Here is a 27,116-nt window from a genome sequence, read left to right on the forward strand (position 1 = left end):
TACACACGAGGGCACTGCTGGAAATAAAAAAAGGCTGCAGAACCAAACAGGTCTCCAACACTGAAAGAACAGGAGTGAAAGGAAAAGTGCCTGAGAAGTGCATCCCCTCCTGCCCAGCAAAACACAGAACTTCTCCAGGTATTTAAAGATACAGAGAGTACACGGCCAGGTCTTGAAACAAATTAGCAGCCCATTTTAACAATCTAAACACGAGTCATAAAAGTATAAATGGAGGAAAATGACAGCCTTTGAAGCCTGTGATCAGAAAACCTATGTCTAAAAGCTTATACCACCTGTCCCTTAACATACATTTCAAAATAAAAACATAAATTTAAGACCATGCAATAATACATAAAACACTCTCAGTCACCATCTCACGGAACAAAAAAACAAATCCCTTAAGTGCCAAATGAACACAAAAGTACGGTGTGCATATAACTGGACCACACACACTAAGGTGAAAACTTATCCATTTTTATTTTTTAAAGAAAAATATTCTTCTTTAAACACAAAGCATGAACTAAAAACCTCTGAGGAACAGCTTCTCCTTCCTTGGAGCACGTTTAACTAAACTGTACAGTGATAGAGCTCCCCAAAGAAGTATACACACATAACATACAGTCTTTCACAGGAAATAAGGTTTAGGACTTGAAATTGTCCTGCTCACCCTCTCTAGATACCCATTCAATCCAAAAGTACTCTGTACCTTACTCCCACCACAGGACACAGTGATGATAATTTCTGGATGCAGAAAAGAAAAAAAAAAAAAGAAAAAAGTGTTGGCCAAATTGGCCCTTTCTAACCTTTTAACAAATGTCTGTGAGAGAGGTTAAGACCATCGTTATTTCCAGGAATGGTGCTTGGAAGAAAAAATATAGCAGCATCCACAGGCAACACAAGCCCTTCATTCCAGCTGCCCTGTTTTAAGGAACCCAGCCAGTTCAGCAGTGTCTTACAGGTATTCCCATCACCCAAGAAAATGAGGTGGGAATCCAACATTCACAGGCCGGAACTGTTGCTTGAACAAACAGCCTAAAATTCAGTGAATCTGGCCTACATATGCCAGTTCCCCCCCCCCACCCCAGAGTGACCAATTTAATGTCTAAAATTTTATGTAAAAAGATAAACAAGTCGTTCTACCAACTCCCTCTATCCCATCAAATAGATACGGGCACAATATTTGTCACATCTGCCAAACTACCCAGACTGTGGAACTGGAACTCTAAAATCCAAATTCTTTCTAAAGTCAGAACAGCAAAATCATCTACAGTATCTGCAAGGTCTCAGAACATGCCTAACAAGCCCATATGCAAAGAAAAAGTACCTGGGCATTTCCAGTGGAAGGTAGGAAATGGAAAAGGTCTGGAAACAGAGCTCACTTATACTCCACCTGATCATTAACTGTTGGTATTATTAAGTAATGCTCACATCTTTATCACACCATTTTGTAAAGATCTTTTTTCCATCCCACTCCAACAATTTTTGCAGTAGGAAAAATATTAGAAAAATAAAATCTCCCCCCTGACCAACACTGTATGAAGATCAACAACATCAGTCACGAAGACTTTTACAGGGGGACCAGATCAACTTTTGTTTCCTCCAAACCAGCTTCATATAGAAAAGAGCAGCAAGATAGACACAGTATCTACGAGCTAGATTAAGGCCAACAATATAGAGACAAACATGGGCTCAGATCTTTTGAAATGAAGAAACCCTCCAGATGTTTTTATACACCTGCACACACACACACACACACACACACTCACACACACACACTCATGGATTCTTCAAGCAAAGGCTTCACAACTGTGAGAGCACCACTGGAGAGTGTTCTAGCACCAGAATGAAAAACTTGGTTGTCTTCCCTCTTCAGCAATAAAATCCAAAGTCTTTATATTGCTTTGGACAAGGTCACCAAACACCCCTCCAGGAACAGTTTCAGATGCAGAAGTGCAGTGACAGGTCAGAGTGTTCCTGTTCTGGAATAGGAGTGGGAAGAAGTGTGTTGAGAGGCTGCAGCTCCTTGGTTGCTGGAAAGGAGGAGAAGGTTTCTATTGCAATCTGGCCGAGACCGAGAGCAACTTGGATCCAGGTGGGTGTGATGGTAAAACCCAGAGCAGGCTGGGAGGCGAAGGTGGGAAGTTTGCATACGTGGAGTCACAGTGCACATCTGTTGGTGTGACAAAGACAAGCACAGCCACAGTATTTTCTGGCAGCTTGTCTCTGTACAGGAGGCCCCTCAGGTAGGACAAGGATCTGTGAATGGGACGTCACACACTGCACCAGGACATCACGAAACCCAAACAGCAGAGGTTTAAATAGAAGCTTGGAAGTTGGTCTGCTAGCATCTTGCCTATACACATGCTCAAGTGAGCCTGCAGAAGTCTATAAAAAGGGACAAAGATCTTTTTACAGCAAGGTTATGGGTCCAGTTTGGCTACAAGGAACAATTCATGCAAGTTACAATAGAATCCATCATCAGCCCACAGCACATCTTCCTGCTGCAGGTCTGTCCTGGCTCCAGGGCTTTGTGTGGGAGGTGCTGCAGCTCCCGGAGGGGGTTGGGAGAGATGCAGAGTCAGGAGTGGCATCTCCTCAGCCTCTCAGATCAGCACGTGTGGGTGAGTCTGTGCTCCAACTGTGCCAGGCAGAGCAGGAGGAGCAGACCTCCCTGCAGGCAGGGTGGGAGCAGCAGCTGGAAGTGGGCTGCTGAAACTATGCAAGGAGACGTGGAAAAGACAAAGAGAGACTTAAATTTTTCAGTGCTTGAATCAGCAGCAGTAAAACCCCACTGAAGCTGTCATATGCATGCTGATGAGTCTGGCTATCACTCCAGTGATGTACTAAGTGAGGCTGTGGTGGGGACTTGATCAAAACACAAAAGAAAAAAAATGAGGTGAAAGGAAGGTTTGAATTCCAGGTTCAGAGCAGAGAATGGTCAGCACTGATACACTTTGTTCTCTGCACATGCAAGAGCACAAGAGAGGGAACAGCAGCAAACTGAAAGGGAGGGAAAGACACAGTAAGCCCAACACTAATTCAAGATGCAAACACGGGACAGTGGGGTGGGGGAGAGAAATTTGAGGTAAAGGAGCCCAAGGGAAGAGACAACAGAAAAACTCTTAATAGAGCAAGTCCTGCTTCAAGAAATACACAGTTAATGCCAGTCAGCTCTCTTTTCACCAGGTATTCTTGACACACTGGTAAATCTTCTCTTTGCACTTGGTATTTAGAAATCAAAACATGAAGACTTTTTTTTCCCTAGGATGCACTAAATGATTTTGAGTGTTCTGCACAATACTCTAAATAGCCCCTGAATTCCAAGCAATGCTGAAGACTCACCCAAAAGCAGAAATGCCAAATGATAAACTGCTTTTAGAAATCAAGGGTTGCTTCCCCTGGGTTAGAAACAAAGAATCTATCCAGAAGGCTGAACTGTACAGGTTTGGCATTTTTCACCGAGAGCACCTGGGCATTTAACTAAGAAACATCTGAAACAGTTACTCAGCAAATCCCAACATCAGACTGAGGCATCAGGTTTGTGGATAGATGTGTACAATCAGACAGCCCCTCACCCACCTCTGACAGACCAGGTTTGTGCGATTTACAGCAAGAACAAGCTCTGCCACCCACTGCTCCAGTGAAAACACCAGCAGAGCTGGGAGCTGAAGCCCTTTGACTGGGGTGCAAATCACAGCGGGATCCTTTCTTCTTACAGACTTCACTGGAACAGAATTAATGCCTCCTGGGTAAAGCAAAGCACATCCTCATTCTCTGCAGCCCCCCCAGGATGTCTGTGTGGGGGGTGTGCAGCACAGTGTGGCTGCAGGCATGGACAGACAGCAGGACAGAACCAGCATGACCAGAAGGAGAACTGGTCAAAGTGGCCTCAGGGCCAGGTCCAGGTGGAAGAACATGGACATCTAAGATGCAAGAACATGACAGAGCAGCCAAGGTCACCCACGTGCTTAGGCAAGCTTAAGGCAACTAAAGAAAATTTACTGATAGTTTAGAGGAGAGTGCCAAAGGGAAGAGAGAAGAGGAACCAGCGAGCAGAGGCTGGGGATGCTGCTACAGTAGCCAAAGCCCAGCACCAGCTACTAAGCCATCCCTCTTCTTCAGCTCATTTGCTCTAATTCTCCTCATTTTACCAGCACCATCAGCACGAGGTCAATATGTCAGAAAGAAGAGCTGGGATAGGTTCCTAAAAACGTAGCTCACACATTTTCAGGCTTGTGTCTCAGGTCAGTTCTTTTGAAATAAAAGTGTGTGGGCCGTTTAACAGGCCTCCTGCTTTGAACTGGAGCTTTCTGCCACCTCCAGGGGCAATCCTGGGATATGTTCTACCTGGAAGTGATGGCAGCAGCTACCCAGGTTCCTTGTCATGAGTGTTGGGTGTACAGTAGTTCTTTAAAAACCAGCATGCACCAGTGGCATGGCCATGAGACATGAAGCCATGGTTGAATTCTGGTTGTCTCCTCAGGACCAGGTGGACCAGGAGGACAGGGAGTGTGGGCCCAGATCAGCGCAGGCTCCGGTAGACGTAGGCTGACGTGAACACGGCGTTGAGGGTCAGGCTCACAGCCAGCAGGCCCCGGAGAGCAGAGGTACCAAAGTGACCTTAGAGGAGGGGAACACAGGGGAAAAAAGGGAATAGCAGAAAGAGGTATTAAAGAACTGATGAGAACAGTGAACATAGGCTGTACTGCTTCTCTCTCTTTGACCAGTGTTTTCACCATAAGCTGAAGTCACTGAAGGACTTTTCCTGTCAGGAAAGATTCCTCTGCTCTCTTTGGCTCTATTCTCAATCTCATTGCTGTTCTTGACACCTGCATCCCCACCCCTTTTCCTCTGTCTCAGTTTAGCACTCTGTCAATGCTCTTCAGACAGTCCAAAGAACAGGAACAGCCTTGTTAAGGTCTTAGAATAGCAGGCACAAGTTCCATTTTGCTACTACTTATTTATTTGATCTGAAGATCAGGTCACTGCAGCACAGGAAAGATCTCAGTTACCCTCACAGAAATGCTCACACGTGCACGAAACACTCACATGACTTGCACTTACCTCTCCAGCCTGCCAAATCCTCCCCTTTAGTAGTTGTGTCTACCACACAGGTAGATGAGTGTGATGAGTGATCCTCCTTTTTGATGGAATTATCACTGCAAATACTCCCTCCTTCCATAGCAGATCTCATATCTGCAAGGAGAAGAGAGGAAAATTCAAAAGGCACCAGTGGAAGCCAAAAGTAGCAAAAGCTACCAGACTACAGCTAGACTTGAGTAATGGATGGTTGCCTGGTAAAATTATGGACAGGAACTGGAAGCAAAAGGCAAATTTCAGTGCTGTGCAGCAGAACTGCCTGCACGTGTCTCATACACTGCCCAGAGCAGCACCACCTCACCCATGGCTAAAGGAGCTCTCCAAGCCAGGGTAAAGGCAGTGGCAGCAGCATTCCTGGGGCACCACCAGGAAGAAAAGGACATCTGCTTGGGCAGCCAAGAGGCTCCTCAGGCCAGTGGATTCTGAAGGGAGTTTGGTAGCCCACCACCACCACCACATGGGTTTCTCTTGAAGGTTTCCCATCTAACTGTGGCCTAGATGTTGCAGGGCTGTGCTTGCAAGCCAACTCCTTCCTCCCAGTGCCCTCCCAGGAGTGCAGGAGGCTGCCAGCATACCGGGCATTCCCCGCTCACTGAGGCTCTTCCTCGGGAAGCTGGACAGCTCGGGGGCAAAGATGTTGCTGTCTGAGTGGGTGTGCTCCTCTGAGCTGGTTGGGGTGAGCAGGGCCTCATTCTGGGATGGGAACAGCAGCAGCTTCTGTCCTTTCAGGTTCAGGCGGGCAGGGCTGATGAGGGGCCGGCGGAACCGCAGGGATCCCGAGCTGGAAGTCACAGATCCGGCCACGGACGGTGCTGGGGAGGGGATGCGGGAGGGAGCGCAGCTGCCGGACAGCAGGGAGAAGTGCTCTGAAATGGAGACATCCCCAGAGGGGAAACCACGAGATCATCACCCAAATACAACAGGCACAGTTTTCTTTAGCAGTTCTACAAGAAAAAGGAATGGGAGTTGCAAACGTCCAATGTATCTTGTATTGAAATTCTTTATTTGAGTTCCCACACTGAGAAACACGGAGAAACCCGAGATGAGCTCAGCTGGTCAGAGCATGGTGCTGATAGCACCAAGGTTTGATCCTTGTATGGGCCATTCACTTAAGAGCTGGACTTTCTGATCCTTGTGGCTTCCTTCCAACTCAGAGCATCCTGGAATTCCACGTGCACTTTAGTACACTCAGGAATGACTCAGGAATTGGGTTATCAGGAGCCTGGTGAGCTTTCTCTTTGCTCCCTTGTGTCCATCCTGGAGAGCCTCCATCACACATTTTGCAGGTAAATGGATTGCTCTGGCATGTCCTTCAGAGGCTGTTGGGAAGGTGCACGGGGATGTGAGGAGGTTTGCACAAGTGGCTGTGGGGGTCAAACCAGGCTGTCACCACATTTCCAGCAGCACAAACAGCCAAGGGATCCATCTGGGTCAGAGAAGCAACACACAGATCATGGGGATGTGGGAGCAAAAGGGCAGAGCAGCCAGGGCTGCTAAATTAGCAGTTCCTGGGGCTGGGAAAGCACAATAAAAAAACTGCCCTAGGAACAGTTGAAGTCTCCTATCAAAGCAGGCTCAACTCAGCTCTAAGCAGGGAAGGGCTCCTTGTTCTGTCTCACTGTGAGCCCTCCCGGGGAGAAGGACATCTAACACATACAGCACCTGATTTTAATGCAGTCCCACTCTCAGCTGGGGCTCTCCCTGCACTATTTCTAACAGCACAATTGACATTTTCACTGGGATGTGAGCAAGGAGGAAAGAATTCAGCCACGTGTTTCAAGCCATTCACTGCAAATCCTGCAGAGAGTTGGCCTGGCAGGCCCAGTGCAGTACCTGATGTTGGAGAATCCTTGGACTGAGAGGACTGTGAGGCTGGTCGACTTCCACTGAACAAGTAGCCAGAATCTAAAAGCAAAAATGAAACAATTTGAAGGCAACTGGCTCAACTGCTGGAGGTCTGTCCTCCAGAAATGCAACTGCATCATCTCACAAGGGGACAGGTGGGAAATGCAGGCAGGAAAAATGTCCCTGTTTTCCTGGGTTGGCTCTATGGTAGCAGCAGAATAATCCACTTTTCCCAGCTGCAGCAGAACAGATCTGTGCAGGCTCTAAATTACACATCCCTCTCCAAAATATCTGAAGCAGCACATTTGCCAGTGGACTCTGGCACTGCAGAACTGGCTTATAATGATTTATCTCATGTTGCACAGGAGTAGATGACAAACATGAACACAGTTTAGTTGTGAAGGTTATAACAGAAGGATGGGGCAGCTTCCAAAGGTGGTGACTTCTTCACCTGCTCCTAGCAAAGCTGCCAGATGACTTCTAAATACACAGCAAATTCAGATTATCTGCCCTGTGACTATATCACAGCCTGGTTTGCCACTACTTAAAAAGGAAGAAGGTGAAGATATGGTTATATCCTTTCCTTATGAAAAGATGGATGCTGAGATGAATTCCCATCTAACTGACAGGTTTATTATGGCATGGTAGCCATACTAAATGAAAATAAAAATAAATAAAAGCAAAGACAGGGAGAAAAACCCAAACCATGAAAAGTACTCCTGTCAGGCAGAAGTGCCACAAACAAAACACGGCAGCTTAAATAAATTGTTTTTCTTAGGCACTTGATTTACAGAACTATTGGCAAACAGCTTTGGAAGTTGAAAACCTTGATGCTTGCAAAAACCCTTTAGCCCCAACAGCCTGTTTTCTCCAGACTGTCTGGCTTTGCACCTCAGTAAATAAAACCCAGACACCCATCCCAGCTGTCTGGAGCACTTGCACCTGCCCTTCCAGGGCATTCAGGGAGCTGGGAGGGTTCAGGCTGTGCCAAAAGCTGCCACACTGCTGGAAGGTTTGTGTGGCTGGTCTTTGTCCTGCTCTTATTAGATCTGGCAAAACTGCTGGCAGGGTGAGTTAGAGAAATGTGGAATGAACTACAAAATCCCTGCAGGACTGCAGTGCTGTCCTAGAAAACTGCCACATTTTGGCCTCTGACTTTCTGGCAATCAGTTGGAGACACAGCAAAGCTTGGCTTTCCTTGCATGGAGAAGTGCATTGGAACACTACTGCCCATCTGTTGGGTTCAAGCACAGCAGAACAGAGGGGTTACTGAGTTACTGGGAGAGAGGCTTTCCTTAGGCCTATAAATCTTCCCTGGATCACACAAAGCCCTTAAAAACAGGAGGAAATGGGGTCCCTAAAGCAGCTTCAGTAGTGTTGCTAATGCAAATCAACTCCAGACCAAGGGCAGGGCCTGCCTTCACCTCTGCTCCTTCAGCTGGAGCAAAGGAAGCAAAGTAACAGAGCAGCTCGAAGGGAGGGATGGGTCCTGCCAGATCAGTTATCCCACTGCTCCAATCCCTTCCCAAGCTGCTCTTCTCCATTCCCATGTCTAACTGCCCCTTCTGCCTCTCTCCCACACATAACCTTGTGGATTGTGTCATCCTGACACAAATGCCTGGAGAAGCCCCTGGATTTCAGTAAACCTTCAGCAGGCAAGCGCTCAGGGAGGCTTTTGCTTCCCCAGGATGGCAATGGCCTGCTGTGCAACTTCTTAATGCCAAAACCCAAATGCCTAATGCTGGAGACTCCTCTGTGCCACCTCTAAACAGGACTGTGAGGTGTGGATGCCTCACAGCCCATTTCCTTCTGACTGCACCACTCCACTGCCTTTCCTGCTGGGAGAGTTTCCTGCCCACTCACCTGCCCTGGCCAAGGAGGGGATGGTCCCCAGTGACAGGGCCCTGTTGAGACGTCCAGGGAGGGAGGATGAAGAAGTTCTGCGTGGGGACCTGAAGAGCTGTTGGTTTGTCAGGTGGAGGAGGCTGGGTGGTGTTGGGACAAAGAGAGACGTGGCAGGTGAAGGGAAGGCTGTCCCAGTGCCGTTGGGAAAGAGAGTCATGGAATCCCCAGAGAGGTACCTGCAAAGGACACACATGACAGACATTTAGCAAGGAGAAGTTCCAGTCACTGCCTCTCTCAGTTGTAGTTGCATGAACACTTGTTTTGTTACCAGCTTTGGACTGACTTTTCAGTGCAGGAGTGCAAGATGCAGAACGCTGAAGAGTTCACAGGAACGTTCCCACACTTTGAAGCTGGGAAAGGAAGAACTGCTCAGCCTGACTCAAATTATTGTGCACTGACCTGTCCCACAGCACAGGGTGGAAAAGGTGGTGGAACAGTTTAGGAACTCAGGTGCAAATAGGCACAGTACCTTGGATCTCTCCCTGGACGAGAAAATTACCTAGAGACACGTGAATGCTTTAAAAAATCCAGGTACACAGAGCACATCTTATGTCTGCTATGTGCACATGCCAACTGCATGCTTAGACATGTCATGGCTGTGGGAAGCAAGTAGTTATGTACTATTTTTTTTGTCCTTAGAAAGCAGAATTAACATCTTACCTCTGATGTCAGCATAGAGAAAAGGATTTTTAGTGGCTACTTGGATGAGGATTTCAGCACAAGAGCTCTGTTTTAAAACCAACATTCAGACCTCCTTAACACATTTGCCTTTATTTATACTTCTGTCAGGTAATAAAGACTCACTACCCTCATTTTACAGATGGGAAAATCCTAAAGTGAGGCCTAAACCACTACATTTAGTTTCTCTGCCCCAAGTATGTACTAGCACAGCTGCTCCAGGGAGCTGTGCCCCTGCAGCACACACTCCAGGAAGTGTCTGGCTCCTAGTGCCTAAAACTCTGTTACAGGGCCTGGAAAGAATTTAAATTGGAAATAATAATGGCAATTGTATTTCTAGGTCTGTGAGTTGTTTTCAATGGGTTCTTTCCAAGTGAAAGAGTGGGAGTTGCAGAACAGAGTGAGCAGGCTGAGAACACAAGAGGAGAGAGAACAGACAAAACATACCTGTACCAGTTATTGATTTTTGAGTGCTACAGACATAAACTGACCTCTATTCTCTGGTGTATGAGAGGACTTTGTATTCTAATTGTTTTCACTGTTAGTACTACCACACTCAATTGCTATATGCAAACAAACTATGCAATTAATTTCCGACCCCCATTTCATCACCTAACTTTGCAGTGGTTTAAAATTTAAAAAATCAACCTGAGCTGAACAATCTGTTAAAAACTTACTCCTATTTTTACCTGCTTTCTATTCCTCCTTGCAATCACGTACTGATCTTAGTCTATGTGTACAGTTCAGTTGACTACATCACCTCAGAAACGAGGAGTCAGCTTTGGAGTCTCACTTGTGTCCTCAAACCATCCAAATGAGTATTCCACAAAGGTTGCAGTGCTGAAAGTATGGCAATTTTGTACTGTTTTTAACAGTGGAATGAAAATACAAGAAAGAAAGTCTAGAATAGGGAGCAGATCTCTGATCTCCTGTAAGAGTTTTGTTTTGTCAGAAACAGGTAGTATAATTGTCAGAGAAATCATGATGAAGAGCTAACATATATTTTTAAATGGAAATAAAATTAGGCTGCAATATTTGGAGGCTTAATCTCACTTCTGATGGAAACAGATGAGACAGATGAGAGCAGCAACATGGCTTTTCTTCTGTCAGAGGGAAGCCAGGAGTAAATCAGAGCATGAAGGAATATACATATCTCAGCCTTGTGCTGTGAGGTGATTTATGGACCTTCCATTCTGTCTCAGAGATTAAAGAGCTGGTGCACCAATATCATGCTGTGCTAAAACGTCCAGAAGAAGCAGTCTAGAATTAAGATTACAATTTAAAATATCTTATAAAACCACTTATCTGCTCATATGAGGCAGACATAACAATCCTGACCAGCTTAATCAGGTTGAACAACATCTTGGAAGCAGGACTTGCCTCTAACAGCAGCAAGGGACTCCTCAGTCTTGCAGCAGAAACTGCCCAACCTCTTCAGGTTCCAGGACCTGGGAAGGGTGTTGTGCTTCCCTTTAGTGCACTCCCACATCCACATCTGCCCCATAACACACATACACACACACAGAGATGTACGTGTCCATCTCAGCTTTGTAAGGGAAAATGAGTGGGAAAGGGGACTGGAAGTGCAGCTCAGGACTATGATATGAATCACAGGAGAAAGAGGGATACCTACCACTCACTGTGCCATGGCTGGGAAGGGCCAAATCAGAGCATCCCCTTGAACAATGCAGCCCTTTTGTCCTAACTTTGCACCTTCTGTGTCTTTGGGCTAAAGGACCCAACTTTACACAGCTCCTTGCTGCAGCAGTTTTTCATTCAACAGGCTGGAAGATGTTACAGTCATTTATCACCCATAACCACAATCTCTCACAATCCTGATTGTAACTGTTTTGGAGCAGTCTTCCAATGGCTCTGCTGCTCAACAGCCCCACTTCTCAACCTCACCAAGTTGTGCAGTCAGATCCTCAGGGCAGCTGAGGAATCATTTGCCTTGCACCATCCAGAAAAAGAAGTTTTCTGGTTAGCAAAGAGGAGCTGAAGAATTTTAAGCATAGCATATTAAGGCCTTAGGGTTGAATGCTGACTAAAAACTGGCTTAAATATTGATCTGTTCTGAACAAATTCCTGCAAAGTGTGCAAAATCCTGTTCCTTTTCCCTGCACTTTTCTCCTTAGTGTTTGCCACTGCCATGTCAAGAGGGCTTGATGCTGCTAAAAGCTGTCCTGGGAATGTGCTTCATGACTGAGAATTAGGCAGCTGAACTAAAACTTCTTTCAGAAGCAGATGAAAAAAAGGTGAGGAGATCAAGAGGATCACAAGGCAAGAAGCAACCACATCCCAAGCCTTGGAATGGAGCACTAGAGCTGTGCCTTTGCTCCAAGCCACTTGTGCATGTGATAATAATGGGGCTGGTAACAGTGAAAAAAGTAACAAAAAGGCTCTGGAGTCAGACAGTTTGTGGAAATAGTCAGGGCCCGGAAGCCGTTTATTTCAGAACTTGATATTGTGAACATCAGAAATTGGGCATCTTAATTAGTGTTTACAATGATCACAGCGTTACTAGACAGTTGGGCACAACTCTGCTACACGGATACTTCAAAAATAAATAAATAGAAGGTTAAATAAGAGTATTACACGGCATGGGACTGTACACGGTCCTGAAGAGACACCTCCTGCCAGCAGAGCCTCCCCTCCTCTGTCCCAACACCTCCCTCTTATCCAAAGACACCACCTACGTGTGTGCCTATTTAATTCACATTTTAACCAGAGATGCTGCATCCTGGGACAGAGAGAGACATGGGAGGGCATGGGGCAGGTCAGACTACAGGGCTGGATGGACCCACTCCTGTGCCAGGGAATTCAGTCCATGAAGGAGGAAGGTAAGATGCAGTCACAGGCAGGCAGCTCGTGGTGTTTGCCCAGGTTCACCTGCCAGGGGCAGTCAGGGGATAAAATGTTAACTCTGGACTTAATGTGCCATCACAACTGAGCTGTGAGTTCTCCAGGTACAACTGCACCCTGTTCCCAGGCACTGGGGGTGCAGAACAGCTCCCTGTTACCCCACATTGCTGTGCCCTGACCAGGCACTGCTCTGCTCTGCTCCATCTCATCAGCCAGGGCCACAACCTGTGCCTACAGTCAAGAATCAGGAGTAAAGAGCAATATATGAATAAAAAAACAGGCACAGGGAGAAGGGAGAATAATGATTAAAAAGGGCACAGGTCTCAGACACATTAATATTTTGATATGTGATTTAAGAGAGCTAGAAACTTTAGCTGCCAAGAGTAAGAATTCTTCTCTCCTACATGTTGTCCTGCTTTGGATGAAAAAGGAGGGTTGAATTGGAGCTGAAAATGCTCCAGCTGCCAGGTCCTGCACTAACACCTTCTAGAGTACAGATGTTTGGCATCAATTTTGCCTTCCCTCCTACAGGTGGCACAAAGGTCCTGTGTCTACACAAATCCAGACTTGCTGGCATGACAAAAATGTCCAGGGAACCTCTTCCTGCCTGTGCACTCGATCCCTCTGGTCCCAGATGAGGCTTTACAGGGGATGACTTCAGGACTGAGTACTGTCCCTCTCACAGGAGAGCATCTGCCACGGCTCAAAGTGGCCCCAAGTGTACTCACAGGTGACAGCACACTTGGAATGACCTGGCAGGTTATATGTGACAGCATGCATTTTCAAAAGCATCTCTTTAAAAATCAAAGCAAAGCCACACAATACAGCTCCCTGCTTCCAGGAGTGCAGTCAGTCTGGAGTAACCATCTGGCTATGAATTATATTAATTTTTATAAGAGCATAAATACTTTGTCCACAGTACATCAATACATAGTTCCTAGAGTATCTAAGCATGATTATAAGCTTCACATAATTTCAGAGTACTTGAAGAATATTCACCAAGCCAAAATCAAACGCCACTACACCGTTTTTATCTTCCCCTCATGTCCTCACCCTTTGCCACACCCCAGCTCAGCTCACTAGGGCATGCACAGCACAGGTGCAGGAAAGGAGGAGTTAATAGAAAAAATGAGATATAAATATAGTGTATTTTGAAGGGTAAAGGGCTACAAAGGTGTCAGTTTGCATGCACTGATGTCAGTGAGGGCTTCAGAAGTAGCAGCAGCAGAGGTGCTGATTTGGCTGCTAGTTCTGGGTTCTCCCTCAACCCCCTTAGAGACTGCAGAGCTGCTCAGAAATTTAAGAGTGCAGCCCAAGTGTCCTCTTATGCCCTGTCACACTCACTGGGGGCAGATGAGGGACAGAAGCCCTGGCCTGGCACACACACAGGCACTGCTGTCCCACGCTGCAGCCTCGGGGCTTCCACTGAAGCAAAGCAACACAGTGTTGTCACAGATCTTGTCCAGGGAAAGGCACTTAAAGAACCCACATCAGCCCCTTTATAAATCTGGCTCTGCTGGGCAGGGTACAAGATTTTGAGTTGGAGATGAGCCATGACCACTGAGAGCCAGTCAGGCACTTGGGCATGGAGCAGATCTGATTTCAAGTGACACACAACCCTCAGCTCCATTCTGCTGTACCATCCTCTGGTCCAGACACCAGCATATGGCCAGTGTGAAAGAGCAGCACCTTGAATTAGGGGCTTTTGGGCTAAAACCCTCTAATACTGTTAAAATGTTTGCACGCTCTGGCCTGCATGGCTGGGAGAGCCCTCAGGCTTCAAAGCTGCATCTCGTAACCACAGGTTACCACAGTGTTCCTCTCTGGCCTGAAATAAAGAGTCCAGCTAATGGAAAACAGAAGCTCAAAGCACTGACCAAGTGGTCCTGGGTGCTTTTGTGCCAGCTGTGTTCATTAGCTACCAGCCCTTTGTTAGCTCTTGTCCCACCCAGCAGGAGGAAATGTGTCCCCGTGTGTGTGTCACACAATATAGCACCTCAGCTGCACAGGGATGGGAGGGTTGTGCTCAGGGTATGGACTTGCACCACAATACCTGAGCTGGGAGCACACATTTCCTTCTGCTGGATCCACTGTGGGAGAAGCAATCATGCAGTCAGGTGATATATCCAACTGCTACATCCTAATTGAACCTCGGGTGAAAAATGCAAAGCACCTTCCATACAGAACCTACAGCATGGCAGTGTCTACAACAGTCTATTTGGCATTAAATCAGGTATGGCAAGAACAGGCTCAGTAAAGGCAGTAGTGATTTACCTAATTTTTTTTTCCCCAGGAACAGTCCAGAGTAAAATACTGCAAACTCACAATTGATCTTCTACAGGCCTCGTTGTCTGAGACACAACTGGTACTACTTGAATGCTACAGTTTATAAATCAGAACACCTCTGGAAAATCCCACCCTTCTCCTCCTTTCTTCCCTTTCCCCTAAAAGATCCATCAGCAAAAGTATGAGAGACCAACCATGTGAGAGAAGCAGAAAGAGAGGAGACTTGTCAGCATCAGAGTCTCTAAAGGACCAAAAATTCAACTGCTGCAAGTTTGGTTTTGAGGCTCTGAGGTTTTCTGGTGTTTTGGGAAGCAGCAGCACAGACATGCTGAGGCACGAAGAAGGGGGGGAAATAAGCTGACACCTGAGTACAGACAAAAGCTTCTTTGGCATTAAAACTGAACCCCACTTCAACATGTGTTATTTTGTTTCACCCATGAAATGTTTCCAATTACAAGTCCAAAAGTTCTTCAGTAAATCATGAACAAAGCACCACAGAGATCAGTTGTACAGCTTGGCCACAAAACAAAGTAGCCTTCTGATGTTCTGACATATAAATTAGTGCAACTTGTAAATATACTTCACTAGTATTAATCTGCATAAAGCGAAGACAAATGGATTTCTTGCTTGTATTCAATTGCAGTTAACATATCTCCCAGATTAAAAGATTTTAAACTCAGTGTAGGTCTGCACTTGCTGTGCAAACAGAGCTAAATATATTCCTTAATAGGACTATTCAGGCTTCACAGTGTAAATCCCACTCCTTCCCACAGTTCTGCCAACTGCCTGTTCCCAATATTTAGTTGCATCCTCCCCATCCCATCCCAGCACTGCACAGGGAAAAAGACAAGAGAATAAGAGAAAAGAACAGGAATGGTCAAACAACATAACACTGAAGAGAAAAATATCAGAAAAGGTGCCTGACCTCAGGGGGCTCAAAGATGGGGCAAGTTTAAATTAAAGGAGAAAACCCAAAGTGCTCCTAAAGAGATGGGAGGAAAACAGGAGACAGGAGGGCACATGAAACAGGGCACAGAGAAGTTTAACAAGCCTTGACTTTCAGCTCCTGGAAGCAAAGCATCCTAAGAGGCTGCCAAGCATCTTTAGAAGCTGCCACTGAGAGATTCCTCGCTACTGGGCAAGAAAATTTGAGCAGATTAATTTCATTCTTATAAAAAAAGGGATAATTGCTGATAGAAATCAGGCCTGACACTGCCATGGCCATCCCCACGCCCCTCTTCCTGCCAGCAGCCTCAGTATATCCTTCAAACATGAGGTTTCTCCCATCACTGGGACACACCTCACAGGAGAGCAGCAAGAGGAACTTCCAACTTCCAAATTGTGCAGTAAGTGCAGAAGACAATCGCAGCTCAATAGGAACATCAGTCTTTTCCTACGTTTAACTCTAGGAGGAAAATTTTGAAGTCCTGAAGCAGGAAAAAGGGAGGAAGGAAAAAGAAGTCTGGTGTCTTTATTTCACTTAATGGCCATGACAGCTCAGGGTGTCCTGGGTTTTCTGTGCAGCTTTTTCAGAGGATGGCAGAGCTGGCACTGGATTTGGTGCCAGTGCCCATCTCATCAGGTGGCTTTGCCCACCCCACTTTGAACAGCAGATGGGCTGCAGAACAGTGGTGTTGGAAGGGCTGCTGCAGTGAGGAGTTTTCCAGGGATCACTGCACTGAAAGGAGTGCTGAGTAAACAGTTGATAGCACACGAATTGTCCCCCTTTTTGGCTTTTTTTAGGGCTTTTATCCTTTGCCATTTCCCATCCTTTCATGAGCTTATTACTTCCTGTCCTAACACTGCTTCCTGCTCCAACAGGTTGATAGGTACAGAGAAAAAAGACTGGATTTTTAAGGAATGTTTCCTATTAAATCTCCTAAGGGAGAGTAGGAAAGAGGCACCAGAGGGATTGTGAAAGTCTGACCCAGCACACTTCTGCTGGCTTTTCCCCCCTGTCATGTGGCTTCCTGTAGTATTTACTTTGAAACAACTCTCTAAATTCAATCAAGTGCCCCTGCAGAAAATGGGACAAAATGGTTATTATTATCATAATTTTGAAAGTCTGAGACTAGAATAAGAAGCAACCTGTGAGCTGGAAGACAAGCATTTTGGGTCAGGATTGGTAAGTGATGGGAAGGTGGAAGATGGAACCAGACTTTGCAGGTGCTGGGTTCCTTTAGTGGGTAAATAAGTAAACAACCCTCAGAGCACCATCATTCACAAGCACCAGAATGGAGACAGGAGTTCTGTGAGCTTGGGGGTGGATATTTGTCTGAAGGCACTGGAAAAACGTTCCAAAGGAGAGCCCAGAAGGGAAGCAGGTTTGTGTGGCCCCTTCCCTTGCTAAGTTACAGGCACACAGTCCTTCAGCCAGGAGCTGCACCTTCCCAGGGCACACTCAGCCTGGCTTATTGTTAAAGAACCTCACAGTGTCACCTTTGTGCTTTCACAACGATCACAGGTTGGAAGAGCAGTAACTAAGAAAAGCTATGAAAGCTTTTGTTTCCTTTAAAAAAAGCTTCTCTGGTTTCACCAGCATCTGCAGCACCCAGTAGTGTCTGAATGTTTCAGCAGGAGTTGCAGATACTTCACAGTGAGAGCTCCACTCTGATTATTTTAGAGTTTATACACTGGAAGATCACGACATCCAATTAATTTATATCAGACTGTTAGTGTGGCAAGTTCCACTGTGCTATTTGGAACAGAAGAAAATAGCAAATCTTCTGTAACAGTGCTATTTCCTCTTGGAAGACCCAAATCCATCAGAGAAACTCAGTGGACTGTCTTGCAAATGACAGTGCAGGATATTCAGACTGCTGATGCTAAGAGGCCCCAACAAGTCAATCCCACAAAAACCCAAGCAGCTGGAAGCTCCTTCCTCCCTCCCCACACAGTAACACCCAGTTACCCCAGCTTTCAGCAGAGGACTGCCAGGCACTCAGCTACAAATCACAATTTCCAGACCCCTTTTTTTCAACAGCATCAGCACCGATGCCAGACTTCAAAAGAGAACCCTTCCAACTAACCCCAAAAATCCACCTCTGTTGCCATGCAGTCCCACAGCAGAGCTCCCACCCCTTCCTTTGGCACATCCTTTCTATCTGTGTTCTCAGCAATAAACACTGCCTGAGTAAGTAGTGATGAACACTGCCAGCTGACCATGTATCACAGCATGAGGTTGTTATCACATATTTCTTCTATAGGAGTGAAGGAACACACGCATTTTTATCCACTTGTGCTTGTACACAGATGTTCCTCAGGGAGTGGGTGGGTGGGTAACAAACCCAAAGAAAACTGGCATTGAAAGCAACAGCCACTGGTAGATCTGAAAATTTAGCCTCAACCAGCTGAATACTTTCAGGTATTAAATCAGACACCCTGAGCTACATGATCTTGTAAAGCACCCTTTTGAATAAATTATTGGAGTTCCAGTCAACAGTACTTAAGGACACTTCTCCATATAAAACAGGAGTCAGGAGAAGGGCAGAGCTAGAGAACATGCAGGTAAGTGATGCTACATTATGGAAGGCAAGAAGAACCAGGTTATGGGCTACGTGTGGGCCCCTCCTCGCATGCCTGGGCGTTACCACAGCACACGTTACGAGGGCTCCAAATCCAGAGGCAAGTTCCCATCAGTTCCAAGTTAAAATGACCAGCACCATTAGAAAAGTGAAGGTGGCCTGGGCCCCATTGGTGGATCAAGGCAGAGGGTTCCTCTGTGAGTGGCTAAGGATGGAGAGGCAGTGAGAAGAACTGGGAGGACAGGAGGAGCCAGAATCTCTTTGGCTGGAGGAGCAGAAGGGGGAGGAGGTTGCATTCACGGAGCAGTTTGTGGGGCAGCTGCTGGAAGAACTGGCTTTGGGGAAGCTGGATATTTGCACTGCTGATGTAGGATGCAGGAGAAAGGGAGAATGGAGGCAGCAGGAGAGGCTTCCATGGCTAGCAGTGGAAGTGCTCCAAGTAGCTAGCACAGTGGTAAGCAAGGATGGGAAAAAAATTAAAATATATATATATATATATAGATATATATAAAAAGGAAGAAGAGATCTTCACTGCTTATCTGATTTAAAAAAAACCAAAACAAAACAAGGAAACAGAAGAAGGGAAAATAAAAAGAGGAGAGAGAAGCACCAGTCGCAAAGAGTTCACAAGGCTTTTTTTGCTCCTTCCCCTAGGGTCACTGCTCTGGCTCTGACCTTCGGGGCCGGTATCTCCGCTGGCCCGTCGACTTCCGCGTGGCCACGGCCGCGGTGAATCCCACCAGGCAGCACAGGGACGTGGTGCCAAACTTGGCCGTGTCCAGCCAGCTGGGGGTTTCCATCTTCAGGTACCTCTCAGCCACGTGCAGGCTCATCACCACGAACCACAGCACCGAGGCAAACGCGTCGATTCTCCGGAGTCTGCGACGAAAAGAAAAAACCAAAACGAGAGTTTGAACACCAGCCAACTCCCTCGGTGCTGAGGAGGGAGAGGGAAGGTGGGGAAGAGGAGGGAAGGGTATGGATTGAGCAGGTTATGTACTGCCTCTGACTAGGTGCAGCCCTGCCCATTGCTGTGTAAGAACCTGAGTAGAGCAGCTCCATTTTCTACCAGAGCTGCACAGGGAACTCTTCATTCACAGTAATTCAAGCTTAAATTGAATGAACCAAGGCACAGATCCAAAGCAAGCTCTGCTGTCTCCACCCAGCCTGCTGGCAAAGAGCTGTGTCACCCAGTGCTACGTGTGCCATTCTGGCAGATGTTTATCCCTAGATCACCGAGTCGAGACTGGACCAAAGACCTCCAATATAATATAGTTTTCCTTGAAGTGAACCAGGAGCCAAGTGCACACTCACCTGATCCTCCCAGCCAGGAACATGGCCAGCAGGCAGGTGAACAGCCCCAGCACAGCCACGGCCATCTGGTGATTCTTCCCGTAAGCCCACACGGCGCTCAGGTTCTCCACCACGTGCTCCGGGAGCAGCTGGAGCAGCTCCCTCCATCCTGCCACCCTCACCCAGGTGTCATTGCCCACGTCTGCATGGGAGGCTGAGCCAGTCCTGTTCTGAAGGGACGCTGGGCCAGAGGGAACGGGAGCAGGGACTGCTGTGCTGAGGGAGAAGGGGTTGCCTGACCCGTACAAGGCCATCAGGACCAGGAACGCGCAGCTGAGGAAGGCCAGGAAGCGCAGGAGTATCACCTGAGCTGGTGTGGTTATGGAAGCAGAAGAGGAGGATGAACATAAATTCTGCAGAAGAAGGGAGAAACACCTTGTCAGAAGCCTGAAGGAACTACAGGAAGGTTTTGAAATGGTGCTTTAAGAAACACTTCCAGACTGTATGGTTTACTGGACTGTTTTGCTCAGGTCCTTCTAAGTCTCTGTACTGGGCTGACACCATATGGGATGTTGTAGACTAGCAGGGAGCAATTGCAGAGCTATGAGCAGAAGCCAAGGTCAGGCAGGGAGAATGTCATAATTTACTTCCCATCGTTCTTTTTTAATTTTTTCCCCTTGTACTCTGTAGTTTCTTGCACTGCAGCCATAAATTGCCTTCCCTACCTCCCCTTCTCTGCCTGTCCCATAATTTTCCTTCCACTCTGTTATTATTACATTAGACTTGCCTTCTGGCAACTGCCCTGAATGACACCAGCAGGAGGAAAACCTCAAACTAACATCAGGAGCACCTGCAGTAGCTACGCTGTACTCGTCTAAACTGCTGGTACAGAAGCAGCTCCCGGGTTTAGGGAGCCCCAAGGCTGCTGCCTCCCTTTCCCAGCAGCAAACCCAGGTGCAGTGAGATCAAGTTCTCTGCCTTTCCTCCTGAGCCCCCTCACCTGGGCGTAGGCCTTGTCTGTCTCGCGGCGTTTGAAGTGGTGGCTGAGCAGCAGCGCGCGGAGCTGCCGGTTCTGGTGTTTGATGTAATACTCCACAGCAGCCTGGCACGGGCGGCACAGCTTGTAGGTCTGCTCCAGGTGGTGCTTGTACACCTCAATCTCCTCATCATACTTGCCCTGGTGAGAGAACAGGAGAGGAAACGTAGGTGAGCACTGCAGGTCCCTCACCTGTTATCATATTTGCTCCTGGCAGGCAGACAAAGCGTGACTCCGGTCTCCAGAGGAACCAAGCTGGAGGCCAGGCATGCAACCAGCTTCACACACAGCTGACCCAGCCTCCATGTCCCAGAAGAGATGAAAAAAGCCTTGCAGAAGGCTGCTGTGGCCCAATTCCAGGATGCTGAATTTCTGTGGTCCTATTTTGCCATCTTTGTTGAGACCTTATGAACTCAACACAGGAGGTGAGACAAGAAACTAAAACTGCTCTTCCCCTCCTCAAATGAGGGGACACAAAATACCTGTTGCCCCTTCACTCCACTGTGTTGGAGAAAGAGATAAGTTCCTTTCAAAAATCAGCCCCAAACTTGAAGGCTGTCCCTGTTTGGAGGCCTTACTGAGATGAGCTCCACAAATCATTAATAACACTGGTAAAAACAGTCAGTAAGTAGGTTTTTCAGTGTCACTGCAGCGGACACATCACTTATCACAGAAGCTACTAGGGCTCTTCTAACTCCAAGATCCTTGCACCAAAAGTGTCAGCTGAAAGCATGCAGCTTCTTTGGAAGCAGGATGGTGCATTGAGGCTCCCCAAGAGTTTGCTCCAGCAGTTCCATAGGCTCCATCTTTTGGAACCAAGAAGGAATCCCATGGCAGAGACCAGGAGCAGCAGGGTCATCCCTCACTGGAACAGGCCAGCAATGCTGCAAGAGGCCACTGCTGCCACTGACACACTTATCCAACCATGCTGGATAACACAGTCCTGTGTTTCTCAGCTGGCAAAGACATTGCAGGTCACTGAATGCCTAAAAAGAGGCCAGAGGCAGTGCTCTGAGGAACTGCATAGGTCTGGCAAGAGGCAGGGACTAGAAATAAAGCTGAGAAAAGGGCACCAGCTGAAGATACTCTCATTAAGCATGATCAAATTTAAATCTGTTCTCTGGGAGTCATCCTGATCAAACTCATTACAATTACACAAAGTAGACTGGATTAGGCAAAACCAGAGGATGAACACATCCCACTACAGCACAGTCTAACCCCAAGGCTTGTTGACAATGGTTGAAAGCTAAGGAGTGCAGCACTAAATTCTCTGTGTGAAACGTTGGGGAGGCATAAAACTGTGAAGGAAAAACCCCATTATCCCATCCTCCATGCATATTAAGTAGTGGGAAAGCCAAGAAGTTGCTCAGCAGGAAATCCTGTTGCTGTAACTGTAAAATTCCCTTTGCCCTCCTAGGCACAGATGCCTGACCAGGGAAATTATGTGGCTGCACAGGATTCCTCTCCCACTGCACTAATAATGCAGAGCAGCACAGGCAGGGCCCCAGGAAAAACAGAATCTGTTAAGGCTTCAAGGTATCCAGTGGGCAGCTGTGCCTGCCAAATCCTGCAAGCTTGGCCATGGGAAGCACTGGAGCTGTAAGCTGATCTCAGCAATGTTTTGGGCTCGAGCTTCAACTCCCAGCGCTCATCTAGAACAGGGCATTACATTCTGGCTTTGGAGTAGAATTAGGTAAATGTGCAACACTAATCAGTAACCTCCTCTGCACTGGAGTGCCACATAATGCTTCTGAAGACTATTGGAGCATCATTCCACAGTACACTGAAAAACTGCTCTCTCTCCTGCTTACAAGGCTGCAGGATGAATTAAATCGAGCAGGAATAGCAGAGCCACGCACGGGAATGCCTCGGTCAAACACTCACCTCCTCCCTCGGTGAGAAAGAAGCCAGCTGTTTGATTTTCATGGTTTGATGGTTGTTGCACTTCTTGCAAAGCAGAATTTGGCTGCTCACCCACTGCTGTGGTTTGGTGGGATCACAGAAGGTTGTGCCGCCCGACACAACGTGGTTAAGGTGCTCCATGTACTGGGCAGGGATGGGCTTGTTGTAGTCTCCATTCTGACAAAAAAGCAGGAGGGGAAGCAGACATTAGATCATAAAATCAAAACTAGGTTGGTAATAAGATTCCCTAAGCTCTGTCAGGAGCTCTACATGCATTCACCTATGTAACAAAGTAAATAAGCAAAAAAAAAAAAAGAGACAAAATGCTTCAAATCTTCTGCCCACCTCTACTGTTCCACACACCTATTGCAGGCAGCTGGCTGTGCTGGATTCTGGCTTAAGACAGGTTTTGCTATTTAACAGAATACAAACCCAGAGAATAATAATATTTTAATATATTTCTAATTACTGTTAATATATTATATATTATCTGCTATATTTATTGTTGATAATATTAAATTATTAATAATTTAATTACTATTTAATCAATATTGCTAATAGTTTAATATAGTGCTGACACCTAAAATCTATTCTGACACGATTTTAAACTCTTTTACTGTTGTTGGCTATTAATAAAGACAATCTGATTGCATCATTAAAAACCAGAGGTTTTATTTTTCCGTCCTCCTTGTCCAGTAGAAAGGAGCAGAAATCACCCAGAATGGTGGAATTGCATGCAGTGTTTATATTAAAGCCTTTTTATCACACCTAGCACAGGGATTTTTACACTGTTTCATATACTTAAAAAAATATTCTTAAGAGAGATGTCAAGGCTGCTTTTGCCCTTTAAAGAAAGGGAGGAAAATTTGTCTTCATTATCACAGCCAGCACATCCCACTACAGCGGATTCCTTCTCAAAGCTGATCAAGTGAGGGGCTGCTGAGCTCACCAGTGCTCAGCACAGCTGTCAAACCGCTGGACATTCAGGTGCACTGGGCCTGCACCACCTCAGAGGAGGAGCAGGGATTTCCCAAAGCCCCGTCCCACCTTCCCAGCCCGTCCCAGTACCTCCTGGAAGCCGTTGTACTGCTCGCAGTTGGGGCAGTCCCAGCAGTTGCGGTTCCCGTACGGCACCACCGTGTCCTGGTTGCAGAACCAGCAGTTCACCGTCACGTGGGTGGGCTTCTTCCTGCTGGGGGGAGGAAACGTGTCAGGCACGAACACTGAACTCAGCTGGTGGACAGGAAAGCACAGGCTTTCAAACAGGGAAAGGCAAGAGGGGCTGGAAAAACAATCAGTCTTCCCATTCCGTGATACGACTCAGAGTAGTCGCTCTGGCAATGAAAAGGTGGGTTGTTAAAGTAGAAATTAATTCTGTACTAATACTATGAACATGCTGAATTATCAACTTCCCTGTTATTCAGGGTCACATTTGGGGGTGCAAATCCTCTCCATAATCAGCAGTGTTATTATATGAGAAAGGTGCTGTAGAGTTGATGTTTAATACATAGAATCCCAGGAAAAGGAAGTTACGATCCACAAGAGCTGCCTATGATGGTGCTCAGAAACCCAGGAAAGGGGCTCATGGTTACAGTTCTATCTATTTTGACAGAAAATTTTTCAAGGGCAAGAGTTATCACATTATCCCAAGGCTCAGGCACTGTTAACAGCTGTTTCTTCACAGCTTTAGATACATAAAGAACTGAGGAAACAACACATCTTCCCTGAGAACGGAAGGGATAAAGACTAATGACCTTGATCCATGAGCCCCTTGTTTCTTAAAGCAATCCTGTTAAAACAACAGCCAATACAAACAGCTGTGACGTGACCACAGGTTGTGACAGATGTTTGAGCAAAGAGCTCCAGCGGCCCAAGCCCTGGGCCTGCCTGCTAAAGAAGGTCTGCATTTGTCTCAGAAACTCGGTGCAGTCTCCACGAGGAGCTCCCTGGCAGGTCAAGGCAGTACAGCCCAGCTGTCTGGGTTTATCAGAACCAGCCCCAGTCCCACTTCCAAGGGAGGGCAGCTGCTCAGGGACTGGCTATGGCAGCTATGCAGACAGATGGACCCAGCTGCCACCAGCCCAGCTCCACCAAGGCATTAATCTGTGTGGCTCCACTGCAGCGGCAGAGAAAGCAACGGAGCAGGGGGCTCATGGAGGGCCTGGGAAGCAACTAACAGGAATCCAAATGCTCCCAAATTGAGAGCAACTTCTCTTCTTCCTGCTCTAGGAAATGGTCTCTGCTGCTACAAAATTCCATAGTGAAACACCCTCTGAATCCTGCAGAAGTGTTGTCTGGCACCCTTCGACCAAACAGGCAGCTGGGTCTTCCCCTCTCTCTCAGCCATCACCTCTGTAGCTGGTTGCCTACAATTAACATTCTTCCTCCCTCTCATTTCCACAGACAGTGCTTTGAAACTTGGTTCATAGAATACCCAACCCTCAGGCAATGCCTGGCCTTCCAGTCTAGGTACTAACAGTGCTTGCAATGAAGCACTGAAACTCCAGCGTGCATTGAGGATTCCCTGCCAGATGCTGAAAGAAAATAGCTGGAGCTACTTGGGTGACAGATTCTCACCCCAAAATAGATGCAAACACCCACACCCCTCCTAAAATGAATATTCCTTGCTCAACTTTCTTCACTGCCAAGGGGGCTCAAAACAGTAACTGATGCGAGTTAAAAATACCACTCCTGAAACTAACAGGCAAAAAAAGAAAAAAGTTTAAAGCAGACAAATCTAGGTCGTTAGTCTGACTTATCCATGAGCTCCCACTGTCCAAATGCCAAGAAAACCACTTGTCAAAACAGCCATGTGAAGGATGGACAGCAACACCTGTTGGTACTGGTTTCATCTCACTATCACAGGGGCACAAGTATAACATGTAGGCTTCTTTAACCATGAAAATACAAATCCTAGTGCTCCTCGAGCACAGACTTCACAGCAAGCACAGCCTGAACTCCACCCACTGAGGGAGGTTATTGCACAAGTCCCAGGTGCTGTGGAACATGCCACAATCCCACCCCCATACTGCTGTTCCCCATCCTCTGGCATCCATGGAAATAAGACACACCACACTTCACCCTCAGCGTCTTCCATGACATGACAGAGGAGGTGGAAGCACTGATTTTCAGCAAAAAAAGAATCAATGCCAAACCCTCTCCAAGAACTTTCTGATATAAGAGACCAAGTATACTCCAGACTTTCCCATCATTTTCCAAACAGGATTCCACTTCTAGTTCTTGAGGCTGAGGAACTGCTACCGAGGATTAAACAGCAGCCCTTCATTCTCACAATGTATGCAAAAGAAATGGCTAAGTCCTGGATTATTTAGGATAAGAGGCAATAATCCTTCCTTTTGTGAACCTATGATCTGTTGCCATAGAAATAGGTGCAAAAACCCCAAGTTCCAATCTGCTGGATGCAAAAAGAAGAACAAGGGGGAAAAAAGGTCATTTTAGGCAAGAACATGTAGGTGGGGTACTAGTTTTCTAGTAATTGGGCAGGACTTAAAAAGCAAAAAACAAGTACTGCATTTGGAAAGACTCTCAAATACAGATTTAATGAGTTTGGAGCGATATTTGCCTTGACTGAATTCAGGCAGCAGCTGAAGGCAATAAGCTACAGCACACACTGCTTCTGAAGTCACACCCTGGGATGAGACACAATGCAAAACCGAGCACTTACAATGTGCTCAATCCCTTGCAAAACACCAGGCAAATCATCCCTGAGGAGTTTAAATGTACCACTGCACTAACTCCAACCAGCTTCACTGGGACACAGAACCTCCCTGCACAAGAAAACCTGAGCAGCAAGAGGTGACAATTACTGACAGCACAGGGGGATTCCACTCTCAGCTCACCTGCTGTGCTAACTCCGTGTGGAACCTGCACGCACAAACAAGCTCGAGAAGATTCCCAGGCTTGGATAAATTATTCTGCAGGTAGAAGATATTTGCTTAAGACAACAGAGAGGGGAAAATACCTGCAGTAAACACATTTAGGGGATCAACACCTAAATGTCTGACAGCCCTCATATAACACAAAATGTTTCTTTGTGAGGGGCCATCAGATGACTTCATTTTGCTCACAAAAATCAGGTTGCAGCTCTGCAAGTCCTGTTGACACTGTTTAGCAACTACTTTGTGTCTGCCGTGTAACATAAGAGGACCTTAGGTTCCTTCCAACTCCCAGCACTCCTCACTATTCCTCATTTATACACATATTCAAGGCCACACTTTTAATGAATTGCCAGAACAGTCTGCCTGAAAAGTGCTGATAATAATACACTGGATCTATAAATATTTATATATTTATTTATAAATATTTACATCTATTCCCCCTCCCTCCCTTTACTACTAGGTCAGAAAATGAAGATGTTTGGTTTTCCATATTTAAAAGAAATATGGATATGCAGTTCTTCAGAGGGTTATCCTCATCCTCACCCAAGGATTAGAATTAAAACCCAATTCTCCATTAAAAGTATTTAAAGCAGCACTCTTCATTCTGGCACAACTGGATTACAAAGCAATTATACAAAGGGCTATGCCAGCAAATCTGAAGGAAAGACACACTAGGAAGAGGAGCTGATTTGCACAGATCAGCCCCAGGCACAGCCCAAGCCATGGCACAGTCCAACTCACCATCAGGGAAGCTCCTGGGTAGTTCCAGGTGGTGCCCATGTCCAT

General features: G+C 46.6%; 1 protein-coding gene across 1 annotated transcript; it reads right to left on the reverse strand.

Moving 5' to 3' along the window:
• Positions 1–458: 458 nt before the first annotated feature.
• On the reverse strand, positions 459–27,116 carry TMEM201 (transmembrane protein 201). The gene is made up of 11 exons (XM_029962399.1): positions 27,072–27,116; positions 23,500–23,664; positions 22,414–22,608; positions 20,494–20,670; positions 19,515–19,906; positions 18,876–19,079; positions 8,809–9,026; positions 6,934–7,005; positions 5,676–5,966; positions 5,065–5,196; positions 459–4,620 (listed from the first exon to the last, which is right to left on the reverse strand). Exons 1-11 carry the CDS (start codon positions 27,114–27,116, stop codon positions 4,523–4,525), a joined length of 1,989 nt encoding a protein of 662 aa, XP_029818259.1. The 3' UTR covers positions 459–4,522.

This window comes from Manacus vitellinus, unplaced genomic scaffold, assembly GCF_001715985.3.
Source record: "Manacus vitellinus isolate BGI_N305 unplaced genomic scaffold, ASM171598v3 scaffold_46_pilon, whole genome shotgun sequence".
Taxonomy (NCBI): domain Eukaryota; kingdom Metazoa; phylum Chordata; class Aves; order Passeriformes; family Pipridae; genus Manacus; species Manacus vitellinus.